The sequence below is a fragment of the Pseudochaenichthys georgianus genome, chromosome 6 (assembly GCF_902827115.2).
Source record: "Pseudochaenichthys georgianus chromosome 6, fPseGeo1.2, whole genome shotgun sequence".
NCBI lineage: Eukaryota > Metazoa > Chordata > Actinopteri > Perciformes > Channichthyidae > Pseudochaenichthys > Pseudochaenichthys georgianus.
Genome location: NC_047508.1, coordinates 26,390,122 through 26,416,552, shown reverse-complemented (window position 1 = coordinate 26,416,552; position 26,431 = coordinate 26,390,122). Strand labels below are relative to the sequence as shown.

The window sequence follows — 26,431 nt, the reverse complement described above, 5'->3', positions numbered from 1 at the left end:
GAGTAAGAACCATAGACTGTATATGGTAAGAACATGTTTTTATGAACCACACAGCTTCCGGTCTTCCACCACCCGACCGGAGAAAAAGACGTGCTGCAGCCTGCAGGCACGAAACACATTACCAGTAGAAATACATTGCTTTTAAAATCGTGCTGTGCAACACGAAAAAAAGGGGAAAATCGTGTTGGTGAACACGAATCAATAGATTAAAAATCGTGTTGGTGAACACGAAATGCCGTGAGACTGGGTTGGTGTGTGTGTGTGTGTGTGTGTGTGTGTGTGTGTGTGTGTGTGTGTGTGTGTGTGTGTGTGTGTGTGTGTGTGTGTGTGTGTGTGTGTGTGTGTGTGTGTGTGTGTGTCCATATGTATATGTATGTATAAAACATGCCTACCAGCCTGTGATGTTTCCCACGGTAGATTATCTGGATTTTTCCCTTACTGCTGCTAGCTAAGGCAAAGCAGAGAAGGCAGGGCAAATCTGTAAATCAGAAAGTGTGACGTGAGTGAAGCAGTGAAAGGGATGGGAAAAGGAAAAGGGAAGAAAAAAACAGGTAACATGTACCCGGAGAGGAGTGTTATGTGAAGCTCTGCGCTCTCCTCATCTTGGGGCTTTGCCTCTCATGGGACCAACACATCTTTGAATAGTGCTGCCTGATCTGGCAACCTGGAGAAGTGGCGTACCTGATGCAAGTAAAAAACATGCTGAAAGTCAACTTGTCAGACAGGTATAAATTAGTAATGCTGTTTAGTGCAGCTAAAAAATAACAATGTGTTGTCATATGTTTTTGGAGCCCATTTCCAGCTGATGGTCTGAATATAAATCCATCGGTGATTCTTTGTTTGGGTGCATGTGTCTGTATGCATTAAAGTACATTAAATTCTGTGAATGTAATGCACATGCCATGGGTGTGTGTACATGTGTGTGACGCGGCGCTGTGTCATTAATCTGGATGTAATCACTACATCTGTGTCCCTGTGGGGGTTGCTCTCTCCTCTAATCCATCTCTTTATCCCTGCATCTCATTACATCACTCTGACCTCTGCACTGTGACAACCCCAGCAGCTGGTTTAAGATGTTAAACAACAAATAGCAAGTGCAGTCAATCAAAGACGACTCTCCCAAAATTTGAATGTGTGTTTTTGTAAGTAAAAAAATCTATAAACCAACACTCATAGGATACTGTGGTTTCACTCGATGATCACTTAGGAAAGCGTGACAGTGACCAAATGTGTATGCTTGAAGCAGGCATGCAGTGTAAGAAGAATGACTCTTTATAGATCCCAAAAGATTTTATATAGCAGCAGAATTTTTTATATTCAAGGCCTTTTATATGTGAGTGTTTATTATGCAGGGAAACTGGCTCTGGAGTGAGTTGTGTGTTGACTGAGCTGCTCTACTTGTCTAATCAATATGACTGATATTCTCTCTCTTTCTCTATGCCTATATTTATGTGTATGTTTGTATTCAAACATTGACAGTTTCTATTTATTTTTGTCTTCTTTATTTATTTGAAATAAATTACTATAAATAAAAAAGAGAAAAGGAAGGAAACATTGAAGATGTCTTAGCGGTCATTCTTTATAAAGTAATAATTACTAATAAGTGATGTGTGTCGAGTCAGAATTGTATGCAATGAATCTACCGCATCAGAAATAATTGTTTTTCTCATTTATAATCCTCTACATGACAAGCAGCTTAGTCAAAGGAATGAACAAATAATAAGATAACAACCGTGATATGATGATGAAGATGAAGCCTCTAGTTTCCCCCCTCTGTAGCAAAGAGATAAGAAATTAGAAAAAAACAAAGCTCACAACAACATTTTAACTAACTCTGAATCATCCAAACCCCCTGACTCAAAGCTGCACTAAGCAACTTAGACTGGAAGGTATTAACAGACGCTGCTTCCACAAAAAAAGTAAGGATTTAGCTGAGTGATCTAATTAAAAGTGTTAAGAAGATTAATCACCCTTTGTGACATTTTTGGAAACATTCTTAAAAGTGTCTTGTTGTACCTTCATACTTTGTAAGTGATTAAATTAGATTTGTCTCAAATGTACTACATCACTGATTAACTCTCAGCTTTACGTTTGCACCCAGTTCCTCCTCCAGAGACCACTACACCAGAAAATATTGTCAAATGCATCTTATTTTGCAAATGTGCCTTCTTATAAAGACTTAATTAAACATCCATCATTGCAAAGCCATTGCAAATCTGTTATACTTGCATGTTCAGTGTGGGATTTGCTTGGATTAATTTCTCACGCTGTCTATGAACCAATGCTGTTGTATTTGCAGCACCAGTCTGTATGGCAGCTTTCATGATAACACAACACAAGTCAGCTATGAAATTAAATCTCCCAATGGAAAATGACTGTAACAAATGCACTATACTCTGTATCTTTATCTGCACCCTTTACACAATTCTCTGAGATTCTAAATAAACAGATTTTGGGCTTCCTGTGTTTCCATATCTGAAGTAAGTTATGATTTATGGCGCAGTTTCCTTAATGAGGTACAAGCTTTATGTTCCGTCAGTAATAATACTGATGTTATAGATTTGCTCTATCCAGGTGCAATTGATGGCAGTTACACTTGAAGCTGAGGTGCATAAACCTGAAAAACTGTCCTCAAAATTGACTTTTCATACATTTTACGAGGCACTTTTTCCAGCAAATACATCAGCAACAAATAACACAATAACACTTGCATTACAGCAGCAGGCAGCTGGGAGCCTGTGGTTGCTGGTGAATATTTGATGAGAGAATGGATCCTCTCCCTGGGCAGGTTGAGTACAGTGTGCATACTCAATCGGGCACATACACACACACACACACACACACATGCAGGCACACACAAATGTGTACACACACCAGGTGGTACAGTTCCTCCGCGGTTCCAGAGCATCACGCCAAGAAGGTGCCAGTGAAGGTGATATTAGAGCACACTGCATAACTGCCCATAAAAAGCACACCAGAAAGTGATGCCTCATATTCTGAATAATCTCCATTTTAGACATCATCAGGTCACACACTGATGCACACATGCAAGAACATCTTCTCGTTTTCAACAGCAGATTTCACTTTTCAAGAGAGAGCAACATACACAGATGCCAAGTATCACATCACCGACAGGTGAAAAATAGTGTTTTGGTAACACGGGGTGTTCAGGTAACACTTAAAGACTTTGTTATGGAACGCAAAGCAGAGTAGGGGGCTAGTACACCCTCCTGAGGGTCCGATTGTGGATGTCATGCGAGCATAACATGGTGAATCAGTCTAAATTAACAATCGGGACGGAAATGTTCGGATTTCCAAAGGGAGGTTCTGTGAATAAATAAAAAATCAAGAACCGAAATAATTGAACTATTCATATCTTAGACTGCACTGTAACTTTTATCTTTTAATGTTTATTTTATTAGCTTTTCTCTTTAATGACTGATTTTAAATGCCATTTTCTTAATGTCTTTCATTTTTTGTTTTTAAATGCCTTTGTCTGAATGTCTTTCATTTTTGTAAAGCACCTTGAATTGCCTGGTGCTGAAAGGTGCTATATAAATAAACTTGCCTTGCCTTGCCTAGAAAGTGAGCAATTCAAGTGCACTTACAATCAGTAATTCTGGATCAAACCAGTATTGCTGAATGTTTTAGCACATTATTAAAAACCTGTTTAGAGGCTTGATTATGTTTTGTTCTGCAGTGCAGACTTTTCAAATAGCTGTGCACTTTTAACTGCATTAGCATAGTTTAGCATAGAGAATGTAACTCAAACTTAAAACAATCAGACATGGTGCTTATCTTGATGGACTAAAGCAATTTGCAAGCCTGTCCAGGTTGTTTACTGTTGTGCAATTAATGAAAAACATTCAGGTGGGGCTACATTCAAATAAATACCGTAAACACTAGTTTGAGGGGTTATCAGTAAGACATGTGTTATGTAAAGACTAAATGGGAAATAGACTGGAGAGGTGCAAACACTTTCAGTCATGACAGAAACCCTAATGGATGATAAATACATTTAACCTAAATAAATAGAAATTAGCATATTTCAATCATTTTGGCTTTCTTAAGAAACATATGCATTATGCGTACTGTACAGTACCTGCTTGTTAGCTGATCAAGGTTTGCCCTGACACTGTACACTGGAGGCAGGAGTCCTCAGGTAGTCTAAAACCTCCATCTTCTTTTACACCTCTTCAATTATATACAGCCTGCTGTCTAGACCTTATCACAACACCTACAAACATTCTGTGGTTCATCTTCCTGCTGAACATCAAACAGCAAAATATCTCAGACTACAAACCTACAACAATTATAGTGTTATATATTCATTGGCAGGGTGAATACATTTACTTTCACAATATAACATTAATATTTCAATTGATTTCAACTCTGCCGTTATAAGGCAAGAGGATCTCTGAGAACATAATACAGATGATTGCACTTTCCATTTCATCCTTTTAATATAGTATTCTAATGGAAACTAGATTTGTCTGAAGCAAGAAAGATGTCTAACTCAAGGCATTTGCCAAGCTATATTAGCACTGAAGCATCTGAAGCTCCGCCATATCTTCCTTCTTTGTTCTATAGAGCAAACCCTTTTCAAGTCAATTCCAATCCTCACATCTGCCAATGACTTTTCCTCCTATCTTTATGGTATTCATCAATTTTGTGCCCTCGTTTTTCCATTATCAGATGTATTTTCATCCTCCCTCCCACTCTCCTTTCGACACCCTCCCACCCTTCTATCGTTTGCCAGTCTGCATCTGATCAGCAGTGATTTCCTGCTCACTGATTCGTAGGATTCGAGGGCGTGAACTGTGTTATGCATAGAATTCTCCCATGACATGGCAGCCGAGGGAGGGGCTGGTGGGAAAATCAAGATAAGAAACGGGGGAGTGGCATTAACACTATACTGATGCCTTTTGGACGCTGTTCCTTTAAGGGTATTTTTAGTATGGCAGATAGCGGTGGTCACTCAACAGGAAAAAAAAAAGCCTGGGTGGCTTTAAAGACTTGTGCAGTGTTCTAGCATGATGCGGAGTGAGGAGAGGAAAGGAGAAGGCACAACACAAACCATGCTCCCTAGTGACACACAGCACACTGTCAAGGCTTTGTAACTCTACCTGCGTATCATGCCCATTCTAACACAAATGAGTCAGTCAATTAAATTGTTGGAGCATTTATAATGTGTGACAATAGTGAATTGAATCAGTCTGGGAATAACGGGATTCTTTACAGACCTTGGATTAACCAATTTAATTTATCATATAAATATAATTATTAAGAAACTATCCTTCAATATTTTCTATATAATATTTCAACAAACAATATGCCAGCTCACATAACACAAATGATGCCTGACTTCAATATTACATTTTACCAAAACATTTCATCGCCTGGGACCTCTAATTTTGTTTTTGTCATATAGAGGTTAGATATGTAAATTTAATGACACTGGCAAAGTGTGTGTGATCGGGTTACTGCATATAGATTACATGGTGAACCTGCCGAACACAGAGGCAAAGCGACCTAGAGACCTAGAGAGGACAGCCGTACGCCTCCATGCAGGTTACCACTCCACACCGCTCCGGCTCTCCAGAGAAAACCATGCCGGGGAAAAACTGCTTTGCCTTCCTCAAGGGTCAACGTCAGAGGTGTGTCTTTCCTGCAAACTAGTCTCTTTACTAAACAACTTTTTAGAAAGGCATTTGTAAGAGACCCTGAGTTGTTGTTGCTGTTGTTGCTGTCTCCTCCATAGGAATTATATCTAAGAGAAAATAAATAGCTAGGCAGCACTGTGCTCCAGTGTGTCAGCTTAATTAAAATGAGAGTGAGATAAGTACTGCGTCTGAGCTCTGGCTGTTAAAGTGTGTTTGTGTATAAGAGAGAGACGTGTAAAGTAAAGGGAAATAGAAAGAGAGAGAGAGAGAGAGAGAGAGAGAGAGAGAGAGAGAGAGAGAGAGAGAGAGACGTGTTTGAGGGCTCAACTGCACTGAGAAGAATACAAATGCTCTCTAAATGTGATGTCTTTCTAATGCTGTATGGCTGAGTGAGCAGAAACGTAATGCTGCAGAGAGGAAAACCACAGAGGCACCTGCTCAACTGTCAGATTGGACCTGCCATCATGTCTATATGTGTGTTGGAAAATGGAATTCAGGGATAAGTACGTTACTAGTTAGCGTTAATGGAATCGGGGTTTTCCCATGGCAGCAATGTTGCTTGATGCTATGCGCTGTTACCTCTTGGGCCCTGGATTAAGACACACTTGTTTTTTTCCCAAAGTCAAAAGAAATGCAGGTTACATGCAGTAAATAACTACCAAAAGGCCTGCAGGTGTGAATATATTCATTGGTATTGGCCCAGTGACCTGTTCTGGATGTACATGTACATCCAATCTCTCTCCATAGCTTTCAGACACCTGAACTGTTAATAGTATGGTTCCTTCTCATGGGGATCACCTTTCATGTTCAGCTCTGCAGCATGTACAGGAGTTCTTTTGTGATTTATATAAATGTAAACTGGAAGCCCATGTGACTTTAGACAAGCCTAAAGGTCTGTCATTGAACGAAAAATACTCAGAACAGTCCTCAACATTTATATCAAATGCTATCCGTACCTTTTTTTTCAGATGTAAATGGTTTAGCTTATAATAACATGCCTATGGTACATTCATCTGGGCTTTATGTCTCCATTAGGACTGCTAAATCCCACTACAGAGAAGGAATGATGATCTGTCTGTTTCCTTTGGGAATCTGCTTGAATGAAAATAATATTTTTATTTTCTTTGAAGCCATTGATGGAAATGTTGTGTCAGTTCCTTGGCTGAATTAACTCACTTCACATAAGGTAAAGCCAGACAAAGGGAACCCACAGGTAAAACACATTTTAATATTCAACCTTTTCATATTGTTCCACATGAGCAGCTGGAAATTGTTTCATTCCTCAATACGCATGAGAGCAGGCAATTCATTTTAGGCTCCATCTCTACAAACCATCATTTCTGTTAAAGTGTATGATGCTTTAGCTGTGTGAGTGCAGGATGTAAGTCTGGTCTGGCTTTATCCCAGTGTGCGTGGGAGAAAAAGGATGGTGACAGAGGAGATTGTAGTTATTGCATTTAAACTGAAAAGAGGAGAAAGAGCAAAAGCAAAGAACATGATGGTGCTGTATCTGGTGATTGCCTGCTGTTTAACAGCCTTACATAATATTGTTGACTGACAAACATGACTCACTTGATGAACAAGATAAAAGCACTTTAGCAACAATAAAAAATAATAATGATGGACTCAGCTGTCATTTTGTTTTAAAGTAGGCCAAATAACCAACAGTTATGTAGTCTAATTTAGATATATAGCGGTCTATGGATGAGACAAAACCAATATATATTAATCTATCACCAGATGAAAGATAGTGTACAGCATTACGCCTGCATTGCCATACATTCAATTTTGATATCTCAGTAAAGCAAGAGGATCATCACTTATGATGTCAACCAAAAAGTACCATAGTGTGAGGATGAGGTAGTTTTACGCAGTCTAAGAATTTCCGGAGCATGTACAAGCCCACTGAAAAGCTACAGCCTATATCCCCAGATGGAGATTGTGCTGATGAATGTTTCCGGTGTGTATCTGCAATAAAGCCAAATCTGGCATTTCCCAAAGAGAGACCAAAGCAATTCTGCCTCTCACACATGCTGCATGACGTCTCTCTTCTACACGCCCACACACCACTTGCTCTCCATCCTTCCCACACTTCTCACTCACGCTTACCGTATACTGAGTAGGAATTTATCCACGCTGTTTGTCATGTGTAGACATGCATGTGACTGTTTGGTGGGGGCATGTATCCGTTCAGAAATTCTAGATAAGTCTAGAAGTTAGTAATCATTGCCGATGAATTGTCTTTCTCATGGCAGACGGTTGATCCATGGAGGTGAGATTTATTTTTAGTATTTGTGGTACATTGTCGTATTGCTGTTAAATCCGTTTTTGTAAGCTTCCAGATTGTAATATGTGAACCAATTCAGAGGAAGTGTAGAGAGTAAAGGCTTTATTGTGTTGCTCTGGGTATATATTGGCTATTCATATTGTGTTGTTAAACCGAATCTTATAAGGATTTTGTCAGATCATGGTTGGACAGAAGTCATCGGCATGTCTATGGCCTAAAGCTGGAGAGAGAAAAGAAGAAAGTTTCTTTTTTTTTCTCACTCTGACAGCGGCAAAGGATAAGATTGCCAAGATTGTCTCTTTAAATCAGATCTGCTTTGTAGAAAAACTCTGGTGGGAGGAATTCCAGAATAAGAAAGCCTGTGCAGTAAAAAAAAGAGGTTACACAGACTGAAGAGGAACTATCTGCCCGGAGTTCACTTCCTATTACGTCATCTTCATTAAGTCCATCCATCCATCCATCTTCTCCCGCTTATCCGTGGTCGGGTCGCGGGGGTAGCAGTTCCAGCAGAGAGCCCCAAACTTTCTTTTCCCTGGCGACATCAACCAGCTCTGACTGGGGGATCCCAAGGCGCTCCCAGGCCAGCGAAGAGATATAATCCCTCCACCTGGTCCTAGGTCTACCCCTTGGTCTCTTCCCAGCTGGACGTGTCTGGAACACCTCCCTAGGGAGGCGCCCAGGTGGCATCCTAACTAGGTGCCCGAACCACCTCAACTGGCTTCTTTCATTAAGTATTCTACCAAAACAGCAACACGATTTAATTCAGGCCCAAGAGAAAATGTCTAGACAGTGTATGTACAGTACAGTGGTGGAATAGCTGCATACTGAAGAAATGTGTATCGGCATATTGCACAAATCTGATCTGAAGGCAAGTCTAAATTGATGGAGCAATTAGTTTTAATAAACTGATCAAGAAAGAAAATGAAAAAGCAATTGATTATTGATATTTCTAAGATGGAATGATTGCAGTTCATATTGGAGGCGTTACTCTGTGCGCTGGTATTTGGACAGGTTTGACAGATGGATGATGTTTAAGATATGCAAGATGGAGATATACTGATGGAATCTATCAGTGTTTGGAAGACCATATTTGCTGGACCATATCAGTCATAGATTTTTTTATTAAGACAAGGTAACACATGGACAGCTCATTTTCAGACATCAACTGGCATGTTACTCCTCACACATGTATACATTGATCTCTGTATATTTGGAATAGAATAATAAACAAGATAGAGCTGATATCCTTTTGCAGATAAACATATACTTTACTTTACTAGTATATACATTAGTATTCCCAGGGTACTTTTTGCAAAAAATAATACAAATAGAGTGTTATGTTTTGCAACGAATATATGAATTGTAAATACAGTTATGTAAAGTGGAATTTACTGTGAACTGAATATAACATAGCTGTCACGACTCAGCGCTCTTGGGGCTAAATTCACATTACCCCTCTATAGCCTCATGACACGACATTTTAAATGTCAACGGTCTCTGGGAAAATGTGCAACATATCACGCAGGAGGGTAAATCTTAAAGACATCGACGCTGATCACTCGTGACTCCGGGGTAATAAATCGCCTTGTCCCCTTTAATTTCAATTTCCGTACGTGATATATATTGTGATCACCTGTCAGATGTGGCGCATGTGCACTGGATTGGGGGGCGGAGTGGATGCTGATCGCTCTCTATCGGCTGCCCTGTGCCCTCCATCCCTCGGCGATCACAGACACGGACAGGGGATATCCGAGGAGCTTTTGGCGAGGATAGGGAGACAGATCTGCTGTCGATGAAGGTACAGTTTCCTTCGCTTTCACGGGAATACAGTGTTCAGTGTTTGACATTGTGACCGTGGAGGTTGAAGGATGCTTGGCTGCAGGATGGGAGGAGATGAGTGAGGGGAGCACAGAGCGAAGAACAGATGGTAATTCAGGAGATGTTTCCGATGACATGGCTTTCGCTGGTTTACCTCGCTTGTTTCAGCCGGTTTTAAATATCTCCAGATTAGAATACATTTAGACTTCTTCAACAGACTCCCGGTCAAGGGCACACAAATAGGTGATAATGTGTTTTTCTCTTCTTTTTTCTCTCCGGTCACCCGTTTGCACGGAGCTGTCATCACCTCGTACCATCTGCGGTCCAAAATGTTATCGGGTTCAGTAGTCGAAGGAAATGCATGGTGCTTTTTTTATTATTTCGAGTAGGCTACATTCTACATCAGATCCTCTTAACCGCCTCTGGATGAACCGCTGCTGCCTGAGCGTAGTAGACTTCACGTTAAATCCAGCTGTTATGTAAAAATGACTGCTCATGGCAGGCTTATACTGCCCTTGATGTTGCTTTTGTAAAGGAAAGTATTCGTTTTCACTTCCCATGGATTATGTGATGAGCCCCTACCCGGATGTGCCTGCAGTTTCTGTAAAGAGAGCGCTATGTTTACTCGTCATGCTGCTGTAAAACATCCTACTGCATGACATTTTTCTCTCCCCGACACTGGGTCGTATTTGAGTAATGAATGACATGGAATACCCTGTCATAAATACAAATTATTCTACGGTGGAAGAAAGATTGTAACCTGTGAGTACACCTTGAATGGTCACTTGATTTGGGTTTGTAGTAGCCGGCTCTATTGAAAGCGATATCCGCCTCCTGTGTTGCACATTGCTCTGTGCCGTATGGCTGGCTGAAAGGGATCTCAGGCTTGTGTATGCTGTGATCAACAGAGCGGCTCTGACTCTATCCATGGTCCTGAAAGCAACAGTCGAGGCAGAGTAAATCAAAGTGAGGCTGAATCATTAATGGCTTTCTCCGTATCGAGGCGACAATTGATATGCAAATGATAATCGTGTCAACCGGGATTTTATTTATCAAGCTCTGTGTTGTGTAATAGATGCAAATTCTTCACATTTACAGTGTGTCCACATGTAAATTCCTCTACTGTAAAATATGCAGGTATAGGATATAGATAAACCCATAATATTATGTGCTTGGAGTTTTTAGAGATGTGAATTATGTATAGTAGGCTACAGTATTGGAAAACCTTAGAAAGCAATTCATTGAAGGAGTGATAATATGTTTCCACTGCATCCATTATACTTAGTACGCTGGTGCAGCAGGTTTTTATGTTGTTTACCAGACAGCATATTGGCTCAGACAGTACTGCAAATGTGGTTCACAAATTATCATGCTTCTCTTGTCTCTTGTGACCTCAGATTCACTCTTTGTCCGTTTCTCATGCATTTAGGAAGTCTGATGTAGATGCTGAGCCAGAGGAGAGCCCAGGGAGCAGCAGCAGCAGCAGCAGCATTGGCAGCAGCAGCGGGGCTGTAGATGCCCTCTCCACAGCTCCAGAGCCAGCCCCCCCTAAGGCCTCTGCGGGAGAGCCAGGACACAGAGGCGACAGCTCCTGTTCAGACTCCGACAGTCCTGTAGACTCAAGTTCCTCTGAGGAGGAAGAGGAGGAGGAGGAGGAGGAGGAGGAGGAGGAGGAGGACCCGGCTATGTTCTCCTCCAAATTCCTTAGTGGGGCCAACCCCCTCAATGCTGTGTCCTCTGCTGTGAATAAGTTTGGTTTATTTGGAGATGATGGGGAGGGGGATAAGAATAAGAAAGGACCTTCCCAGCAGGGAGTGAAGCCACCTGGAGAACAGCAGCCAGGAGCAGGCCCTGGCAAAGGCCCTCAACAGCAGCATGGACCCCAAAAATCAGGCCAGGGCCCTCCTATACAAACGGGCCAGCCTCTCCCTAAACAAGGCTCACCACAGTTGCACGGGAATGGACAGACTGCACCCCAAAACAAGCCTGGGGGGCAAAAAGTTACTCAAAAGGCAGGAACACAGCCTGAAGGTCATCTAAAAGGGCAGTCACAAAAAGATCTTCCAAAGGGGCCACCACAGCAAGGTTCACCTAAGCCTGGAGGTCAACCGCAGATTGTGAATAAGAGTGGAGTTCAACCAGGATCTCCAAAGGCATCTTCACAACAGCAGGTTCCACCTAAAACAGGGATGCAAAAACAAGGGCCTTCTAAGACAGGTGCACAGCAACAACAGCCAGCAAAGACTGGGTTGCAAGAGTCCACAAAGGCTGGGTCACAGCAAGGGTCACCTAAAGTAGGACAGCAACCACAGGGGTCACCAATAATTGGACAACAACAACAGCAACAACAGCAACAACAACAGCAACAACAACAACAACAACAACAACAACAACAACAACAACAGGGCTCACCTAAGGTGGGGCAACAGCAGCAACATTTCAGGACTACACCCCAGCAGTCCTCAAATAAGCCGGGGTCTCAGCCACAAGGCCCTAAGGGACCTGGCGTGTCCCAAGCAGGGTCTTCATCACCTGGACCAACCAAAGCTGGATCTCAGTCAAAGGCAGTAGCTAATACCCTTTGCCCAGTGTGTAAGACAACAGAACTTAACATGCACACCAAGGAACCACCCAACCATAAAACATGTACACAGTGTAAAACTGAAGTGTGCAGCTTCTGCGGCTTCAGCCCTCCTGACTCAGATGTAAGTATTGGCTCAGAAGTAAGAAGTTAATCTCTGCTATGCACTGCAGTTGCTGTTGTGTCAATTCACTGATATCAAACACAATAAGTGTGGATGTAGAGCAATCTTATTTGCTAAAAGTTTCACTACAATTAAACACTGGACCATATCTTTACCATCGCACTTATTGTTAAAAAAAACCATCACCTTTCTGAGTTGTCTTCAAATAGGATAAGATTTAAACAAGTTAAAATGTTTATTGTTATGTTATGTAATGTTTCAAATTATGACATATATGTGTGATCCCACTTAAATATTAGTTTGAGCTGTGCATTTGAATCGTGTACTTTGTGTGCATTAATATGTAATTGTTGTAACAATGTATCTATCTTCTTCTTCTTTTTTTGTGTATAGGGGCGTGAGTGGCTTTGTCTAACCTGCCAGGTAAAGAGAGCTCAAGGATTTTCTGAACCACCGGGACCTTCCATGAAAAAGCCCATTCCCAACAAAGTGTCTGCTGCTCAAAACCAGACACCATCGCCTGCTGCACCTGTCAAAAAAGAGATGTCAGGAGCAGGTTCACCTCAGAAAATGCAGTCTACTTCTGCAAAAGTGCAAGCCAAGGGTGAAGCTGCTAAAGGATCAGACATTCAAAAGCAGGCCAGTCCTGCTTCTGTTCACAAAATGACACCTGAGACCCAGAGAACATCACGGCCTCAACACCCAGACCAGATAAGTCAAACTGGGCGCAAGCAAAGCAGTGCCAAGCAGGAGTCAGGAGGTTTATTTGGCTTTGGTGGTGCTAAAACTGAAGCTGCAAAGCCAGAAGAGTCAGTGAGTGGGAAGATGTTTGGTTTTGGTTCCTCCATTTTTAGTTCTGCATCTACTTTGATGGCCTCAGCTGTTCAGGATGAGTCAAAAACTACACCACCAGTTTCGCCCAAAATGCAGTCTACAAAGGAGACCAAACCAGCAGCTGTCCAAAAGTCAGTGCAAGACAATAAACAAGAGCAACCCCTGCAAGCCAAAGCCAGTCCAGCAGGACAGGTCAAAGTGGAAAAAGCTCAATCAGAGACTCCAAAGGCAACAGCAGCCTCCCACAATGCTCCTAAAGGAGGTCAATGCACTTGTCCAATCTGTAAGGTGATGCTCAATATGGGCTCGAAGGGTCCTCCCAACTATAATACCTGCACTGATTGCAAAAGCACCGTCTGCAACCAATGTGGATTTAACCCCTTGCCAAATGTCAATGAGGTAAGATATGTGTGATATTTATTCAATTCATTACCGAATGAACTAATGACTTACAAACAAATACATATTTTCAAAGTTAATCTAAAAAATGCTACATACGTCACTATGTCATCCTAATAGTTGTTGAGGCAATTTGTTGTTGTTGTCTGAGCGATCAGATTGGTCTTACAGAACCGTTAAGCTGATTCAGTTCCACACAACCCCTAGCAGAAACACGCATCGTTGGTGTTCAATACAATGACACACACAAACAAATCTTTGAAATCCCACATCCAGCTTTCTCTCCCTGCACCCTGCACTGTCTGGACTGGCACACAATAGGGGAAAACACACACACACACACACACACACACACACACACACACACACACACACACACACACACACACACACACACACACACACACACACACACACACACACACACACACACACACACACACACACACACACACACACACACACACACACACACACACTGGTAATTAGACATTGCATATTAAAGCACAAAGGACATGACACTTGACTCTGTAATACAATGCACAGTTAGTAGGCTACCTTCCCAAGGACAGTCCGAGGCTACTTGATCATTTAATACTGCTTCAACCAATGACTTCAACGGTGATGAACCAAGATCAGGGTGGAGAGATCCTTATGTGGATTTTGCAAGCCTGCTTTGAAGTGGATGTTTTAACATGTATAGTCTACACCACTGACACTTTGTGATTACTGTCACCTGGCTTACTTTTTTAAAAGCTTACATTTGCACTTTTGTGGTGATATAATTAGTTTACTTAATCAAACACACACTAACTGAAATACAAACATTAAATACTCACTTTTCTGAAATGCTGCAACAAATAGTGGATTTTACCAAAAGCACAACAAATGAATGAACTTTGTTGGGTGATTCTTACATAATACAGTAAATCAAGATGCTGATCTTAATTGCCGTAGCCATCCACAGAGTTTGCTCACTGAATACCATGAATAATTCCGTGTGTGTGTGTGTGTGTGTGTGTGTGTGTGTGTGTGTGTGTGTGTGTGTGTGTGTGTGTGTGTGTGTGTGTGTGTGTGTGTGTGTGTGTGTGTGTGTGTGTGTGTGTGTGTGTGTGTGTGTGTGTGTGTGTGTGTGTGTAATTTTCTATTAAGAATAGGATAATTCAACCAGCCTCTGCACTTCTATTTTTAATTTACAGCTTTGGTTTGTTATCATCAAAACATGCATGTGTATATGTTATTAATGTGTGTTTGTTTTTGTTTGTTTTTGAAGGGAAAGGAGTGGCTTTGTCTAAACTGCCAGGTGAAACGAGCCCAGGAAGGCCCAGGGCAACCTTCACTACAAAAGACTGCTGCACCAGACAAGACTGAAGCTGCTAAAAGACCAGCCAGCACAGCTCCTGGTCAGAAAACCCCTCAAGACAGCCGAAAGGCAGGTCCTCAGACACAACCAGACCAGACAAGCCAAATGTCACAAAAGAAGGGAAATGCCACTGCATCTACACAGCAAGAGTCAGGGGGGGTTTTCGGATTTGGTGGTCCTAAAAGTCAGCCTGATGCTGCAAAACCTGCAGTGACTGGGAAGATGATGGGTTTTGGTTCCTCCATTTTCAATTCTGCATCCACATTGATAACCTCAGCTGTTCAAGATGATCCAAAAATGACACCCCCACTTTCTCCCAAATTGCCTACCACAAAGGATTCCAAATCACCCACTGCGACGAAAACAGAACAGGAGACAAAACCAGGACACCCCCAGCTGACCAAGGCTTCGCAATCAGTACAGACGAAAGCGGACAAACTTCTATCAGCTACCCTAGTTGTTTCTAAAGCAGGACACTCTACCTGTCCTCTCTGTAAACTGGAACTAAATGTGGGCTCACAAGATCCTCCCAACTACAACACCTGTACAGATTGCAAAAATACTGTCTGTAACCAATGTGGATTTAATCCGATGCCAAATGTTAAAGAGGTAAGAAAAGTTTACTGTTGATTACAGAAAAAGCAATTGAACAATGATTGTCACATTTGTATTTAATAATGGTATTCTTATCTGTAATTATTATTGGTAAACTCCTTCCTATTGTACAACAACAGGATTTTAATTGTACCCATTTACTGTTTGCTCTACTAGGTGCAGGAGTGGTTATGTCTCAACTGCCAGATGCAGAGAGCACTAGGAGCAGCTGAACCACCAGGAACTCCCATGATGAAACTACAGGCTTCACCAAATAAAGTCCCTACATCAGCCATAAATAAGGCAACTACCCAACTGGTTAAACCTCAAAAGATAGACACTCAAACACCCACTGAATCTAAAATAAAGAACACCTCAACACCAAGCTCCCCTCAGAGGAAACCACCAATACCAGCTGAGCAGCCTGCAATGGCTAACGTCGTGAAACTTCCAGAAAGTCCGAAACAGGTCAGCCCATCTCCTGGACAGAAAACTACTACTACAACTTCACAAGAGGAATCTGGAAAGTTATTTGGATTTGGCAGTCCTAAAGCTCAACCTGATAGTGCAAAGCCTGCTGAGTCCCTTGGTGGAAAACTGTTTGGATTTGGTACGTCCATCTTTAGTTCTGCATCTGATTCTAAAACGACATCTCTAGTTTCTCCTAAAATGCCTCGCGCAGAAGCACCAAAATCACCTCTTGCTCACAAACAAGGGCAAGAGGTAAAGAAAATGCAGCCCGGAACTTCTCCATCACCCCAAGCCAAAGTAGGAAAAGTTCCATCAGAGGTTCCAAAAGATGCAGCAGCTCACAAGGCAGGCCAATCTACCTGCCCACTCTGTAAGGTGGAACTCAACTTTGGCTCCAAGGAACCTCCAAACTACAACAACTGCACCGAATGCAAGAATACTGTCTGCAACCAATGTGGATTTAATCCAATGCCAAATAATTCAGAGGTAATACAATACATTTTCCCAATTAACTTTAAAACTAATGAACAAATCAAAATAATGAAATAATTTTGACTTATGATAGACCATAGTTGATCATCATAAAACATATAAGGTACATCAGTTTGACATTGTAAAGTGATTGCATGAATGTTTAGTAAATGTTTCATTGATTTGTCTGTTTGCAGGTAAAACATTGGTTATGCCTGAACTGTCAGATGCAGAGGGCTCTTAGTGCATCCGAACGCACAGGACCTCCAATGAAATCAGCTGACAGCATTTCTCCATCTGCTGGACATCAGAAGATAAAAGCTTCTAATCAAGTGGAAACTCGAAATAAATCTGATGCACCTTCAAAGATCCAGAATCAGGGGCTCGATACACTTCAAGAGAAAGGGAGTCCCAAACCAGGTTCTCTGCTGAAGGCACAGGCTGCAGCAGTAACAAAGGAAACTAAGGCTGCAAAAGGACCAGACCTTGATCCAAAGGCTAGCCCAACTCCTGTTCAGAAAGCTCCTCTCGGTATCGCAGGGGATTCTCAGAAACCAACTGACAAGATAAGTGAACCTGGACTAAACACGAGTAAGATTACCCCAGATATAAAGGGGGAGTTTGGAAACCCAATTGGCTTGAGTGGTCCTAAAACAGGGCCTGATGCTTCAAAAACAACAGAGTCTGTGACTGGGAAAATGTTTGGATTTGGTTCCTCCATTTTCAGTTCAGCATCCACTTTGGTATCATCTGCTGTTCAGGAAGTATCAAGTACTACACCTCCAGGTTTTCGTAAGATGTCTGCTGGTCCCAAGATTTCTCCAAGAAGTACACCTACAGCTTCCCCCAAAATGTCACCAGCAAGAGAGCCCAAAACTCTTAGTCAGAAACCAGAGCAGGGGAAGAAACCAGAAGAATCCCACCAGAGCAAAGAGGACAAAGCTCCATTACAGCTACCAAGGGCATCAGCAATCTCCCAAACATCTTCTAAAGGAAGTAAAGCCACCTGTCCACTGTGTAAGGTTGAGCTTAACATGAGTTCCAAGGACCCTCCAAACTACAACACCTGCACTGAGTGCAAAACTACTGTCTGTAGCCAATGTGGATTCAACCCAATACCTATAGGAAAGGTAAGTAATGCAATACAATAACAGAACATTTATTTCCAAATGTACTATATGCATGTATGCATGATTGTGTATTAATCTGTGAATATGTTCAAATGACCTGTAGTGCAGTTTTTAGGAGTGTGTTTTCCTAAGTACTTAGATTTTTGTGAATGATTGCAATTTCCAATTCCAAACCAACAAATAACTGTTATCTCTTGTATTTTAGGAAAACGAGTGGCTATGTCTTAACTGTCAGATGAAAAGAGCAGTTGAAGCATCTGAACCCCCTCCAGCAATGAAGTTCCAAGCAGTTCCTAAAGTTCCTTCACCTGCTGCAGTCTCACCACAGAGAAAACAGTCTACTCCATCAGTTAAGCCAGGCAAACCTGACTCTGGTACTGCTCCATTGAAACAAGCGAGCCAAGAACCTGATCATAAATCACCAGAGGAAAGACAAAAGACAAGACCAAACAAGCCACCAGATCAGGCAAGCCAACCTTGTGATAAACAACTTGATGCTGCAAAGCCTGGGATAAATAATCAAACCGAACGTAAACAAAGTAATGCTGCAGCATCAACACAGCAAGAGTCAGGAGGCTTATTTGGTTTTGGTGGTGGAAAAGCTCAACCAGATGCTACAAAGCCAGCAGAGTCAGGCACTGGGAAAATGTTTGGCTTCGGTTCTTCCATCTTCAGTTCTGCATCTACTTTGATTACCTCAGCTGTTCAGGACCAGCCCAAGACTACTCCACCAGTGTCTCCCAAGATGTCTGCAGCAAAAGAGATCAGATCCCCTGCAGCTCAGAGGAGAGAACAACAGACAAAACCAGAACAACCCCAAGAGACCAAGACACCTCCATCAGTACAGGCCAAAGTGGACAAAGCTCCATCAGAGCCTCCAAAGGCTGCAGCAGCTTCACAAGTAGCTGTCAAACCAGGCCAGTCTACCTGTCCACTCTGTAAGGTCCAACTCAACGTGGGGTCCAAGGATCCACCTAACTACAACAGCTGCACTGAATGCAAGAACACCGTCTGTAACCAGTGTGGATTTAACCCTTTGCCAAATGAAACAGCGGTAAGACAACCTTTATATTATCCTGCTTAAAGACTGTAAAGAATTATCCCGCATGTGTTTTATTGAAAGTGTTCCTTGCAGGCTATTCCTTGTTTACAATGATGCATGCCTTCCTTCATTCTGGGAACAATACATATTGGATCCACAATTAACTCTTTTCTATTATATATGTGACAACTGGTCAAATGTATAAATAATGTTCAATGTATAACATTATTATAAAATGTATGTATACACAGATAATGCAACACTTTATATTAGAACCTTTCTTTTATTTATTTATTTTTCAGCTGAAGGAGTGGCTGTGTCTTACCTGCCAGACGCAGCAGGCTGTAGGAGCAACACAGCCCAAAGGAGTTTCTTCTGTCAAATCTCAGATAACTGCACAACAAAAGAAAGACTTGATCAGCCCAGCTGAACCTGAGAAAAAGGATGTAACTCAGAGAAAAGCCTCTGTAACACCACAGCCAACTAGAACTGAAGCTGCTAACAAGCAAGAGGATCAGAAACAGCCCAGCCCAGTTCCTTCTCCAAAAAGGACGCAGGAGCCTCAGAAAACTCCAGGTCTGAATAAATCCCCCGCCCAGACAAGGCAGAGTGAACGTAAGCAGAGTATTTCTGCAGCAGCAACACGGCGAGAGTCAGGAGGCTTCTTTGGTTTTGGTGGTGGTAAAGCTCAACCAGATGCTACAAAGCCAGCAGAGTCAGGCACTGGGAAAATGTTTGGCTTTGGTTCTTCCATCTTCAGTTCTGCATCTACTTTGATTACCTCAGCTGTTCAGGACCAGCCGAAGACTACTCTACCAGTTTCTCCCAAGATGTCTGCAGCAAAAGAGATCAGATCCCCTGCAGCTCAGAGGAGAGAACAACAGACAAAGCCAGAACAACCCCAAGAGACCAAGACACCTCCATCAGTACAGGCCAAAGTGGACAAAGCTCCATCAGAGCCTCCAAAGGCTGTAGCAGCTTCGCAAGTAGCTGTCAAACCAGGCCAGTCTACCTGTCCACTCTGTAAGGTCCAACTCAACGTGGGGTCCAAGGATCCACCTAACTACAACAGCTGCACTGAATGCAAGAACACCGTCTGTAACCAGTGTGGATTTAACACGTTGCCAAATGAAACAGGGGTAAGACTAGAGAAAATAGATACATTTTGTAATACATATTTAATCTTACTATGGACTGCTGACAGTCAGTTAAGAGTTACATCATCTGTGCTTTTTTGGAAAGTTTCCCTCTCTGCATACTGTAGTCATTGTGTACAAATGATGCATGCATTCACTTATTATTTTCTAGCAATATTAAACATTGAAATCCCTATTGGCCCTTTGTTACTCGATGTATGCCAGTTGCTGAAATGTAACAGAGAATATTCACTGTTTTCAAGGATTAAACAAAATACATAGAATACCTGATAGTTTATAATGGAACTTATTTTTTCGTTTTTATGTTTTAGGTGAAGGAGTGGCTCTGTCTCTCCTGTCAGACGCAGCGGGCTGTAGGAGCAATACAGCCCCCAGGAGTTGCTTCTGTGAAATCTCAGATAACTGCAAAACCACAAGAGAAAGACATCCTCAGCCCAGCTGAACCTGAAAAGAAGGACTCAACTCAGAAGACACTTCCAGCAACACCACAGCCAGCTACAGTAGAAGCAGCTAGCAAGCCAGAGGAGAAGAAACAGCCCAGCCCAGTTCCACCTCAAAAGCATCCACAGGAGCCTCAGAACACTCCAGCTCCTAATAAATCACCTGACCAGACAAGGCAAACTGAACGTAAACAAAGTAATGCTGCAGCAGCAACACGGCGAGAGTCAGCAGGCTTCTTTGGTTTTGGTGGTGATAAATCTCAACCTGAGGCTGCAAAGCCAGCAGAGTCAGGCACTGGGAAAATGTTTGGCTTTGGTTCTTCCATCTTCAGTTCTGCATCTACTTTGATTACCTCAGCTGTTCAGGACCAGCCCAAGACTACTCCACCAGTGTCTCCAAAGATGTCCGCAGCAAAAGAGATCAGATCCCCTGCAGCTCAGAGGAGAGAACAACAGACAAAGCCAGAACAACCCCAAGAGACCAAGACACCTCCATCAGGACAGGCCAAAGTGGACAAAGCTCCATCAGAGCCTCCAAAGGCTGCAGCAGCTTCACAAGTAGCTGTCAAACCAGGCCAGTCTACCTGTCCACTCTGTAAGGTCCAACTCAACGTGGGGTCCAAGGATCCACCTAACTACAACAGCTGCACTGAATGCAAGAACACCGTCTGTAACCAGTGTGGATTTAACCCTTTGCCAAATGAAACAGCGGTAAGACAACCTTTATATTATCCTGCTTAAAGACTGTAAAGAATTATCCCGCATTTGTTTTATTGAAAGTGTTCCAGTGTGGATTTAAACCTTTGCCAAATGAAACAGCGGTAAGACTACACAAAATAATAATAAAAATGTACATACTTTATGTTCAAAGGAACTGCTGACAGTCTGATTTTATTAACACCATATGCTTTTTTGAAAGTTTTCTTTTTGCTTGCTTTCAATTTTGTTCACATTATGCATGCGTTCACTTATTTGTTGGGGGGAATGTTAAACATTAAAATCTACCCTGTCCCTTACTCTTTGTTACTAAATGTACAACAGTTGCTCAAATATAACAGAAAGTTATCATTGGTTAAGATGGATGTATTACAAATAATTACACACATTTAACCAAACATTTTTGAATTGAACAATTTGTTCTGTTCTTTTATAGGTAAAGGAGTGGCTGTGTCTCACCTGCCAAACGCAGCGGGCTGTAGGAGTGACACAGCCCCAAGGAGCTAATCCAGTCAACTCTCAGATACCTGCGACACCCCAAAAGAAAGACATCATCAGCCCAGCTGAACGTAAAAAGGACTCAACCCAGAAAAAACCTTCTGAAACTGCACAGCCAGCTACTACAGAAACTGCTAACAAGCCAAAGGATCACAAACAGCCAAGCCCAGTTCCATCTCCAAAGAGGACGCAGGAGCCTCAGAAAACTCCAAATCCTAATAAATCCCCCGCCCAGACAAGGCAAGGTGAACGTAAGCAGAGTATTTCTACAGCAGCAACGCAGCAAGAGTCAGGAGGCTTCTTTGGTTTTGGTGGTGGTAAAGTTCAACCAGATGCTGCAAAGCCAGCAGAGTCAGGCACTGGGAACATCTTTGGCTTTGGTTCTTCCATCTTCAATTCTGCATCTACTTTGATTACCTCAGCTGTTCAGGACCAGCCCAAGACTACTCCACCAGTGTCTCCCAAGATGTCCGCAGCAAAAGAGATCAGATCCCCTGCAGCTCAGAGGAGAGAACAACAGACAAAGCCAGAACAACCCCAAGAGACCAAGACACCTCCATCAGTACAGGCCAAAGTGGACAAAGCTCCATCAGAGCCTCCAAAGGCTGCAGCAGCTTCACAAGTAGCTGTCAAACTAGGCCAGTCTACCTGTCCACTCTGTAAGGTCCAACTCAACGTGGGGTCCAAGGATCCACCTAACTACAACAGCTGCACTGAATGCAAGAACACCGTCTGTAACCAGTGTGGATTTAACACGTTGCCAAATGAAACAGGGGTAAGACTAGAGAAAATAGATACATTTTGTAATACATATTTAATCTTACTATGGACTGCTGACAGTCAGTTAAGAGTTACATCATCTGTGCTTTTTTGCAAAGTTTCCCTCTCTGCATACTGTAGTCATTGTGTACAAATGATGCATGCATTCACTTATTATTTTCTAGCAATATTAAACATTGAAATCCCTATTGGCCCTTTGTTACTCGATGTATGCCAGTTGCTGAAATGTAACAGAGAATATTCACTGTTTTCAAGGATTAAACAAAATACATAGAATACCTGATAGTTTATAATGGAACTTATTTTTTCGTTTTTATGTTTTAGGTGAAGGAGTGGCTCTGTCTCTCCTGTCAGACGCAGCGGGCTGTAGGAGCAATACAGCCCCCAGGAGTTGCTTCTGTGAAATCTCAGATAACTGCAAAACCACAAGAGAAAGACATCCTCAGCCCAGCTGAACCTGAAAAGAAGGACTCAACTCAGAAGACACTTCCAGCAACACCACAGCCAGCTACAGTAGAAGCAGCTAGCAAGCCAGAGGAGAAGAAACAGCCCAGCCCAGTTCCACCTCAAAAGCATCCACAGGAGCCTCAGAACACTCCAGCTCCTAATAAATCACCTGACCAGACAAGGCAAACTGAACGTAAACAAAGTAATGCTGCAGCAGCAACACGGCGAGAGTCAGCAGGCTTCTTTGGTTTTGGTGGTGATAAATCTCAACCTGAGGCTGCAAAGCCAGCAGAGTCAGGCACTGGGAAAATGTTTGGCTTTGGTTCTTCCATCTTCAGTTCTGCATCTACTTTGATTACCTCAGCTGTTCAGGACCAGCCCAAGACTACTCCACCAGTGTCTCCAAAGATGTCCGCAGCAAAAGAGATCAGATCCCCTGCAGCTCAGAGGAGAGAACAACAGACAAAACCAGAACAACCCCAAGAGACCAAGACACCTACATCAGGACAGGCCAAAGTGGACAAAGCTCCATCAGAGCCTCCAAAGGCTGCAGCAGCTTCACAAGTAGCTGTCAAACCAGGCCAGTCTACCTGTCCACTCTGTAAGGTCCAACTCAACGTGGGGTCCAAGGATCCACCTAACTACAACAGCTGCACTGAATGCAAGAACACCGTCTGTAACCAGTGTGGATTTAACCCTTTGCCAAATGAAACAGCGGTAAGACAACCTTTATATTATCCTGCTTAAAGACTGTAAAGAATTATCCCGCATTTGTTTTATTGAAAGTGTTCCAGTGTGGATTTAACCCTATGCCAAATGTGTCAGAAGTAAGTCATATGTTCTCAAAATGTGTGTATTAATGATTTGTAATAATAATAATATTAGTAATAATAATAATTGTAATAATATCTACATGTCTGATTTTACATTTAAAATATATGATTGAACTCTCAACTAAAATGTTTTACAGACACACTTACTCAAAAATATGGTTTTCCTTTTAGATTGAGTGGTTGTGTCTGACTTGTCAGATGCAAAGAGCCATTACAGCAGCTGAGTCAGTCGACCCTCCACTGATGAAACCCCAGGCATCACCCAACAAAGCTCCCTCACCTGTTGCTGCCCAAACAGACGTCACTGCCAATACAAAGAAAGACACTATCTCCAGTGTAAAAGCAGAAGTGCAAGATCAAAATAAGGCCGACAGCCCAACACCAGGTGTACCACAAAAGGAAGAAAAAACTAAAGCTTCATTTCAAACAGTCATTACAGAAACAACAACCACTGCTGCACCACCTGCAAAAGAAATCACACATACAGTTACAGCCCCAAGAAAAGATGAGAAAACTGCTTCACCATCTACCAAGGAGATTTCAATCACTACTGCCCCTCCCATCATCGAGACTGCAGATGTCAAACCACAGCCTGTTGAAGTTCCTCCTGTCAACACAAATATTGAAATGTCTGTCCAGAGGTCAGAGGATATAACTCCACCAAGTTCCCTTTTACCTAAAGAAGTTTTAGAAAAGAAAGAGGGGTCAGCTGAAATAGTTCAGAAACCAGCTGATCAACCAATCTTCTCTGATGAAGCACAGCCCCTGAAAGCCCTTAACGAAGAATCTGCTCCTCCAGTAGCACAGTCAACAAATCCAGAAAAGATACTAGAACAACAGCAGGACAAGGCTCCTCCATCTGAAAAGGCCACCGTAGAGAAAGGTCCTCCAGTTCCTGCAAAACCAGAAGCCTCCCAGGCTGCTCCCAAAATGGTCCAACCTACCTGTCCGCTTTGTAAGATTGGACTTAATATCGGCTCCAAAGATCTTCCCAACTACAACACTTGTTCTGAATGCAAAACCCCTGTCTGTAACAAATGTGGATTTAGTCCTACGCCAAATTCAACAGAGGTAATTAAATGACTAAATACTTAACTTAATGTATAATAATAAGTCTGTCATTTACCATTTTTGGTCAGCGGAAAATTAGTTGAATTGTTAAGACATGTTTTTAGTTGGAATTTAGCAAGAAAAACACTTCAATTTGCTTTAATTCTTCTCAATGTGTTAGTTTTACATTGACTTTCCTTGTTATTTTAATTACATTTTATGGACATTGAAATCTGTTTTTCTTTTTCAATCTATGTTGTGACTTTCAGCTAAAGTATGTATTTGGACTAGATTAACAAAGTGCTATTTGATTTTGTTCACACATGCAAAGGTTGTTCTCATGGTCTTTGTTTGTTTTTTCAGGAAAAAGAATGGCTTTGTCTGAACTGCCAGATGCAGAGAGCACTCGGAGCTTCTGAACCTCCAGGCCTTCCCATGATCAAACCTAAACCTTCACCAAGTAAAGACGTCCCTGTCACCACACAGAAGAAAGCAACCCCTATGTCAACTTCTGAGGAGGACAAGCATAAACGAGCTGCACCTACAGATGCGCTAGTTGATGTTTCCAAAACCAAAGACACGGAAGCCCCAGACCTTGGTGTTGTAACAAAGAAAGTTTCATCTGCAGCTGCTTCATTGCCTGACAAAACTTCTCTGTCCTCTACCACAACAACTGATGTTTCACCCGGTTTACAAAAGCCTTCAGAAGAGACATCCAAAGGACATCCCAGTACACCCCAGCAACAGCCTCCAAAATCTGATACTCCTACTTCTATATCTAAACCACCTTTAACAGTACCAGGTGAAGGAAAGCTACCTCCACAACAGACTGCAGCGGTGACTTCTACTGCTATATCCACTACTCCACCACCCATCTTAGAGGCAGTAAAGCCATTCCCGCAGCAGCTTCCACAAACTGTAACTTATTTTGCTAAGTCTGCTCCTCCACCAGATCAAGTGGCAGGAAAGCCCCCCCAACAACATCCTCCAAAAGCTGGTACCTCTCCAGCCAAATCTATACCACCACCGGTTGAGCCTGCCAAACAGGCATCAGGAGGCTTCTTTGGTTTTGGTGGTCCTAAAACACAACCGACAGCAGCAAAGTCTGCTGAGTCCGTTTCTGGAAAGATGTTTGGCTTTGGTTCATCTTTCTTAAACTCGGCATCAACTTTGATAACCTCAGCTGTCCAGGATGAACCCAAAATGACACCACCGACTCCACGTAAGATGTCCACTACAGCCCATGTCTCTCCTAGAACAACACCACCAGCCTCTCCTAAAACGTTACCTGCAAAGAACACAGAGGCTCTCCCGCAAACTCTTGAAAAGAAAGCAGAGAAACAACAGCAGAAAAAGGATCCTTCAACCGTACAAACCAACGCAGACAAAGATGCATCGGAGCCTCCCAAGGCACCAACCGACATCCAAGGTGCCCCAAAAGCTGATTCATCAGGCTGTCCACTCTGTAAGGCCGACCTTAACATTGGCTCAAAAGATCCTCCCAACTACAATACTTGCACAGAATGCAAGACCATCGCCTGCAACCAATGTGGATTTAATATAATTTCCACTGTGACAGAGGTAAATCACAAATCACATGCTTTAATCTGACCCAGTTGTATTCATTTACTTAAAATAGTATTTCTTAAATGTGTTCAACATTGTTTAAGGGTCAAAGGGTCAAAGTGATACGATTTCAAAAGTTAACTTACATTTTTGAGCGGTTGATCTT

At 42.3% G+C, this 26,431-nt stretch overlaps 1 protein-coding gene across 1 annotated transcript in view; it reads left to right on the top strand.

Annotated features, from left to right (window-relative positions):
- The first annotated feature begins 17,402 nt into the window (after positions 1 to 17,402).
- The window catches only part of pclob (piccolo presynaptic cytomatrix protein b), a 65,961-nt gene continuing 56,932 nt past the window's right edge, over positions 17,403 to 26,431 (top strand). Inside the window, exons 1-8 of the mRNA XM_071203407.1 lie at positions 17,403 to 17,735; positions 17,941 to 18,789; positions 19,080 to 19,916; positions 20,246 to 21,085; positions 21,528 to 22,364; positions 22,694 to 23,533; positions 23,821 to 24,313; positions 25,652 to 26,280. Coding sequence (XP_071059508.1) covers positions 17,403 to 17,735; positions 17,941 to 18,789; positions 19,080 to 19,916; positions 20,246 to 21,085; positions 21,528 to 22,364; positions 22,694 to 23,533; positions 23,821 to 24,313; positions 25,652 to 26,280 — 5,658 coding nt within the window. The remainder of the gene's footprint in view (positions 17,736 to 17,940; positions 18,790 to 19,079; positions 19,917 to 20,245; positions 21,086 to 21,527; positions 22,365 to 22,693; positions 23,534 to 23,820; positions 24,314 to 25,651; positions 26,281 to 26,431) is intronic.